Source organism: Ursus americanus, chromosome 22, assembly GCF_024610735.1.
Source record: "Ursus americanus isolate L20-20 chromosome 22, mUrsAme1.1.p, whole genome shotgun sequence".
Taxonomy (NCBI): domain Eukaryota; kingdom Metazoa; phylum Chordata; class Mammalia; order Carnivora; family Ursidae; genus Ursus; species Ursus americanus.
In genome coordinates, this window is record NC_142148.1 from 46,692,931 (window position 1) to 46,700,359 (window position 7,429).

Genomic DNA, 7,429 nt, shown 5'->3' on the forward strand with positions numbered 1-7,429 from the left:
GCCCAGGCCTCCCTCCTCCATGTGGAAATGGAGTTCTAGGGACAGAGGCAAAACAGTTCTTGTCACATTGCTCCCCTCATCTTGGGATGGCCATCCCTATGCCTACAACAACTGTAGCTTTCACTTCTCTACCCACTTCAGCCCTTCAGCCCCCAACCACTGCCAGGGCACTCACTCTCTTGTTCTGTAGCTGGAGTTGGCCAGCTCCGTCTGGTCCCATGAACATCCCCTAGAGCAGGGCTTTCCCTCTGAACCCTGACAGTGTGTTTCCACACCGGGAGGGACCTAACATATTCACACACCTTAGGTTGGTTGTTTCCATCTTATTCATAATACCTGCAAGCATCTGGGGCATACTAGACTTTACTGACCGCATCCAAGGTCAGCTGGCTAGTATTAGTGGGATAGTGCTTTGGGTTTAACTCTCCAAAACTGTCTGGGCCCTTCTGATGCATTGAGTTAGTCAGAATAAAGACTCAGTATCAAGACAGTTACATTGACTAATGAGATTTCTGAGTTTTTATTTGCCCACAGTTGGTAGTGGCATATGTGAACCTGAAGAGACCTGGAATGTGTGATGTGCAGCCTCCAAGGCACCTTTAGTATTGGTCCATTCCCTTCCAAAGTTCAAAGGCTCATTAAGGCCAAGCCTGTAGCCTAGGCCACCTGAGGGACCAGCTGCCCATGAGAAGTTATCCTGCCCCCACTCTTCTCTGTAGAAGATACATGGATGACAGAAGCATTGGCTTTGTCGCCATGTCCTCATTTTCCCTGTGATCATGAGAAGTTTGAAAAAAAGAGAGACTCAAAAATGCAGCTTCCAAGCAGGACTTGCTCCCTTCCTGGGCTACACTAGGGCCAGGGAGAAATCCAGGTCTGCATCCCATGTCAGGTTTTAGGATCTGAAGGGAATTGGAGCATCAGGGACCAGAGTGGTTATCTGGAATGTGTGGTGTCATGCTGAAGCTCACACACAGGACAAGGACTGCAGGCTGCTGGGGTAGCTCTCCACGTATGTCACCTGCCAGCTCCCACTCTCCCAGGTCCCAGATCCCTTTCTCTTTCCTCTGGCCTCCATGGGAGAGGCGTGGGCATCCACCAAGGCCTTCCCAAGTTTTCCAGTTCATTGTTACTTTGTGTTCAGTCCTGTATTTATTGAGCCCAGGCTATATCGTGACCCTGACACCTTGGGAAAGTTGAGAAAAGTGTCCATTGTCTCCTGACAGATGAGGAAGTGGCCACAGAGCAGAACATGGCAAGAGCATTTGATAACCAGCATAACTATTTTCCCGGTTGCAGGCCTTGACCCAGAGACTGAGGCTAATAGGCCAGCACTAGAGCAGTGGAGTCAACATTAGACTCACATTTTGGGGAAAGAGGGAGCTCTCCTGAGACTGAGCCACTGGCTGGGCCTCTTTTCCTTTCTGGGAATTGGGGCCTGGACAGCGGCTGGCCTGTGTTTCTAGCAACCCCCTGCTTTTGCCTCTGCCTCTGGCAGGGCTTTGCCCAGGGACTTACCTCAGGGTGACACTGAATATCCAGAAACCTGCTTCCCTGCTCTTTCAACAGGCAGACTCCAGAAGAGAAGCAGGCAGGACTACTCCAAGCCAATGAGGATGGACAGGGCAAGGGAGAGGTGCCTTCCCACAAGAACTGGTCCCTCAGTCCTACACCTGATACAAAGCTGGAACACCTGAAACTTGTACTCACCCTCAGGGCCCTGGGGACATAGTGGGGACTGGGACAAAACCCCTACTTTCTTTTTTTTCTTTTTAAAGATTTTATTTACTTATTTGTGTGTGAGAGAGAGGGAGAGAGAGAGAAATACCACAAGCAGGGGGAGCGGCAGGCAGAGGGAGAAACAGGCTCCCTACTGAGCAGGGAGCCCAACATGGGGCATGATCCCAGGACCCTGGGATCATGACCTGAGCTGAAGGCAGACACTTAACCAACTGAGCCCCCCAGGTGCCCCTAAAACCCAGACTTCCTGTAGATTTCCATGGGAGGGGTAGGGGTGGAACCATTAACAAAGGCCCACAAGTGTGATCTGAGGCAGGATTTAGTGAGTCCTTACCAGGAGCCATGATTTGATACCTGTCTTGTGGGCTCTGCTTCCCCAGCACCAGGAGGTAAGGTGAGCCCAAAAAGGGCCTGGACAGGTCCCCCCACCATTGGGCTGAACACACAGGAGACCCTGTCCTGGAGCTACCTGGTGGGACTTCAGTAGAATTTGTGGGGTTGACTATGGAAAACATGCGGGATCACAGTGGGTAAAGAGCCTCCTTTATGCTTCCTTCTGCAGATTGAGCACAACTCAGGACAGACCAGTGTGGGAGTAGACAGTAAGGTGGTTGGTGGGAGGGTCTTCAGAAATCTACTGAAGTCAGGGACCAGGCAGGATGGCTGTGGGACAAGAGTACAACTATGTCCATGCTTAGTGATGCTCGGTTGGCAAGGAGGATGCCGATTGCTAGGGTCTCCCCATGGCTCTGCCTGGAATCCTGGGAAGCCCATCCAGGTCTCCATGGAGGATGAGCCCTGAAGATATCTAACACCACATGTCTGGTGTGAGTCCCCAAGGAGAAGCCTGTGATGAAAATTGTGGGGCACAGGTGGTTCATTTGGGAGATGGTCACAGAGGCACAGAAGGGAAGGGAGACAGAGGAGGAAGAAATTCAATCGGGCTATTGTTATGGGGCACTGAGCAACCATGGGTTTTGTCCTGCTGGAATGTGTGAGAACCCTATGGATCTTCCCTCTGACAGCCTCTGTGGAACTGGGAGCCTGTAGCCATCCTACCTGGGGTTGGAGTGTTGTCCTTGGGCCCTACCTCTATCCACTGAGGTGTGCCTGCTCTGCAAATGGAGTGCCACTTGCAGAGAGAAAGCCCTGAACAGAACTTGGGGGAGATGCAGATCTTGAGGTGGAATGGGAAGTGTTAGGTACTGGGTGGTCCAACTGCATGGGCACTGGAGGGATGGCTGGTTAGGAGAGGGGAGCCACTGCCCCAGGACCAAGGGCTGCCCCCGCCTGTATGTTTAAATATAGTTTGACGGCAACACAACACTCTTATTTGTGTTCATATTATCTATGGTAATTTCAAGGCAACATCAGGGAGTTGAGAACAAGGCCATATGGCCCACAAAGGCCAAAATAGTTACACTTACTTACAGAAGAAGTTTGCCAAGTCCTCTTTTAGAAGATTCCCAAGACAAGGGCCACATGTGTCCTGAGGACCTGAGAGCCTGTCTGGGTCTATCTTGCATTTTGAGTACCTTGCTGGGTCATGGTCATTGTACCTCTGTGAGCCTGGAAACAGCAGCACCTGTGCTTCCAGGTTGTGCCACCTGGAGATGACTCCAGAGGTTCCAAGAGGTAAGGGAATCCAACCCCTGGGGCCCACTCTACTGCCGTGTTAGGATGAGCCCATCACATCCCCAGCCCCTCTGTCTGGAACCATGCCACACAAGCTTCTTGAAATGCTAATGTTAAAGATCTCTTCTACAGGATGAAAATGGACAAGGAAGAACTTCCATAATGCCTGGGGGTGAGACTCAGACCCTTGCAAGAGAACAAACAGAGCCTGGTGTTACATGGCCACTGAAGAGACACCTACAGAGAACCACTGGATCCAGGAGGAGAACAGTCAGAGCCAGGCAGGGTTTGGTGTCACTCAATGGAAGCCCTCCAAGCAGGTCTTGTACAGGAGATGGAAAACTGTTCTCCAGGGCACAGTACCAATGGTGAAGAAGCAGTTGAAGTCTGAGGGAACAAGCACAGGGATGGAGGGTGAGTGGAGAATAGTGGGAAACAATGCAGCTCTAATCACAGCACACATCCCAACCACCCACCCTGGGGTAAGCAGCTGGGGAGGCGGGCTGTGTCCCTCAAGGGCAGCCCCACCTGAGTCCTACTTGTTCTGGACCTGGGACGTTGTCCTGACCTCAGGGACTCCTGTGCCAATACCCCATCCTTAGCCCTGTGATTTCCAGGGCAACACTCAGGTTGATCCAGTGTGACCCATGCCCTAGTACAGCATTGGGGTGCTCTCTCCCAGGGGGTGCTATCTCAGAGGAACCCCCACCCTAGGTGGGATGACCCGGAGTTGGAGTTCACCTTGACCTTGTGCCCTGGAGCAACAGCTTATAAATCAGTGGGACCCAGGTCAGGGTATAAGAGGGTGGACAGTGGGCCGCTCCTCAACCCTAACAACCTCAGGCTCTCAACAGAGCCAGGAAAACCTCAAAAAGAGCCACAAAGGCAAAGGTGAGGTTGTCCACACCAACACGGCCCTTCTCCTGAAGGCGGGAAGGGAGGTGGATAAAGCTCAGAGAAGGGGCATCCTGTCTCAGCCCCAAGAGTCCTGGACCCTCATGGCCATGAGAAATCTGGCACTGGTGTGGCCTGGGGCCAGGCAACTGGAATGAGGTGAGTGGGCAGTGATGCTTCCAGATTGGCCAGGGGCTACAAGTATGCCCCGAGGATGGCCTGTCCCTGTCTGGCTGGACTCCTACTGCAGTACCAGCAGTGGGCAAAGTAGGGCCTGCAGCTGCCTCACTTTGTCTCTGTCCCTAGGAATGGCACTGTCATCTGCTCCACCTCCCCCTCTGTCCCAAGCTGCATCCTCAGCTGTGTAGCTGAGGGATCTGCTGTGTGTCTTACATTGTTCAGCTCTGGGCTTTCTTGAAAGGGACGGTTGTCAATGTCTTTGTCAAGTTTCCCACATTCGGTTCTACGAAGCTCCAGCTCCATGGTGAACGCCAGGTTGTCTTCTATCCGTGGTACATGGAGACATTACAGTGGGAACACCTGTCTTGGTTCCATTAAGAGCTGCTAGTGTAGATCCACGCAGTGTAGGCAGAGTCCCAAACACTCCTCCACATAGGGAGCTGCCTCTGGACCTGGGTCAGCTTGATGGGGTTAGAGCCAAGCTTGGGGAATTCAAGCAAAGAGGCCTGTGTTTGCTGTGAGACCCAGGGTCGATGCAGGCCTGGTCACACACCACTCATACATCATACCTTACAGCCCCATGTCCCCAGATGCCCCAGGGAGGCCCAGCCTGACTTCTAGCATGCTTCTGAAACTACAGCAGCACTCCCGGGGTTAGGTGCTGAGTGCCTTGGAGGGTGTTTGCTCTGCAAGAGTTTGCTGAGTAATGTCAGCCCCAGAGTGGGAGACTATTCTGCAGCCCCATTGTGACAACTTTCACCTGCCCAAGAACAAGAAAATGCCCTGCAGTGATGCTGGAACACTCACGCACATGCGCACAAGGTAATGGCTTTGAGAAAATTCTTTTTTTTTTTTAAGATTTTATTTATTTATTTGACAGAGATAGAGACAGCCAGTGAGAGAGGGAACACAAGCAGGGGGAGTGGGAGAGGAAGAAGCAGGCTCATAGCGGAGGAGCCTGATGTGGGGCTCGATCCCATAATGCCAGAATCATGCCCTGAGCCGAAGGCAGACGCTTAATGACTGTGCCACCCAGGCGCCCCTGAGAAAATTCTTATCCTGTTACAAAGTGCATTCTGAAATTTTCCGTACTCCTCTCCACTGTTTTTTGTTCTTGTTGTTGTTGTTGTTTTGTTTTGGTTTTTGGTTTTTTTTTTAAGAGAAAGCGAAGGTGGGTGAGGGGCCAGGGACAGGGAGAGAGAGAATCTTAAGCGGACTCCGTGCCCAGCATGGAGTCAATGTGGGCTTGATCTCACTACCCTGAAATCATAATCTGAGTCAAAATCAAGAGTCAGACGCTTAACAACTGAGCTACCCAAGTGACCCTTCTCTCCTCTCTTCTACTTCATTCCATTCCATATTCCCCACTCCACCCTCCATTACTCCCCACACCCTAACTCTGTGTGAGTTCAGATCTAGGAAACCCAGAGCAGAGTTTCAGCCTGAGAGAGCTCGGGCAGCAGAACCAAACAGGATCTGGCCCAGCAGTGTTCACAGAGGTTGGAGCTTGGTGCAGAGTGGAGCTCCCACTTCCCTTCCCTCAGGCTCTCATGGCAGAGGTCCAGAGGGAGAGAGGAATGCCCTGGGCCACCAACACGTGTATACACACACACAGTCACAGACACACTCATACTTTCACACTCAATGTCACACTTACACTCATACACAGACACACACACATAGTTAGAACTTCTGACACCCACACTTACATACAGACACAGGCACACGCCCACACACACAAACACACTCTCTCTTGCACATACACTCACACTTAAACATACACATACATACACTACACACACTCACTGACAATTCACATATACACACACAAGTCCATACACGCTCCTGATGCAGACTATGTGAAAACAGCCTTCCTGGTTGTGTTCTGTACACACCCCATTACAAGGACAATGCTCTAGGATATTGAGAACAATGGTCTGGGAAGAGTGTAGAATAGCATCCTTCCCCTTAAGTGGAGACCACAGGGAGGAGCCCAGAGAAGAGGCCCTGAGGTCACAGAGGCTGCTCTGGATGAGGGAGAATTCTTACTGCCCTGAACCTCAGGCCCTTCTTCCTCCCTCTTTCTTGGTGTCTGCTCTCTGTTTTCTAATCATCTCCTTGTATTATATTTCCTTGGAACATTTCCCAATCTATCTCTTCTCACATTTTCTGTCTAGGTTTGTTCCTCACTCAGAATCTTTATCACCAAATAGTCCATATTTTGGTGTCATTTTTCAGTTAAGCAATGTCATAAAGATTGAATAATGTATTGTACTTGAGTAGATATTGAGGAAATATTTTTAAATTTTCACTACAAAGCTTTCAGATAAACAAACTGAATAAGCTGTATTGTCACTGTATTTTAGGAACTTCAGATGATGATAAGAACCCCCACCCCTGGCCCTAACTTCATAGCAAGTGCAAGTCATCAGCCAGGAAGATGTGGTCACCTACCTGTTCCTTCCAGGAATTCAGGATGCTCACCAGCCTATAGGCTTTTGTGTCCTTGCTCTGAAGGTTGAAATTGTGTAATGTGTACTCCACAGTGGCAGGGAAGAAATGGATAATGACTTGTCCCTCATCACAGTCACTTACATCATGGGAATGCCAGCTATGAGTAGCCAGGAGCTGAGAACCTAGGAGAAGCAGGAGCATGGCCCAGCGCAGAGCCCACCTGCACTGCCAATGTGGCATGGCTTCAGGAAACTGGGCACCCATGGCCTTCGCCCTTCCTAGCTCAGGCTCCCACGGAAGCCTCCTTGGGCATGGGTCCAATTTATTGGCTTCAGAACAACTTCTCCTTCTGGATCTCCTCTCTGCTATTACACATTGTCCCTTCCCATATGTCACCCTGCCTCCCCCATAGAAGGCTATAAAAATTGCTTTCTCAGAGGGGTAGAGAAGCCCAGGCAGGGTGGGTTGGGAAGAACAGCAATGAAAGAAAGAGGTCCTCTGTAGTTGATTCCTAGCCGCAGCCTCC

At 50.9% G+C, this 7,429-nt stretch overlaps 1 protein-coding gene across 1 annotated transcript; it reads right to left on the reverse strand.

Annotated features, from left to right (window-relative positions):
• Positions 1-3,673: 3,673 nt before the first annotated feature.
• Positions 3,674-7,167, reverse strand: LOC148108076 (cystatin-9-like). The gene is made up of 3 exons (XM_087853880.1): positions 6,900-7,167; positions 4,659-4,772; positions 3,674-3,759 (listed from the first exon to the last, which is right to left on the reverse strand). Exons 1-3 carry the CDS (start codon positions 7,165-7,167, stop codon positions 3,674-3,676), a joined length of 468 nt encoding a protein of 155 aa, XP_087710006.1.
• Between the last annotated feature and the right edge of the window lie 262 nt (positions 7,168-7,429).

Coding starts and splice junctions, on each gene's coding strand:
- LOC148108076 (XM_087853880.1), bottom strand. CDS start 7,167: ATGGGTGCCCAGTTTCCTGAAGCCATGCCACATTGGCAGTGCAGGTGG. Junction 4,773..6,899: donor TTCCTGGAAGGAACAGGTAG/GTGACCACATCT, acceptor TACCACGGATAG/AAGACAACCTGGCGTTCACC. Junction 3,760..4,658: donor CCCAGAGCTGAACAATGTAA/GACACACAGCAG, acceptor TTCCCTCAGACT/TCAACTGCTTCTTCACCATT.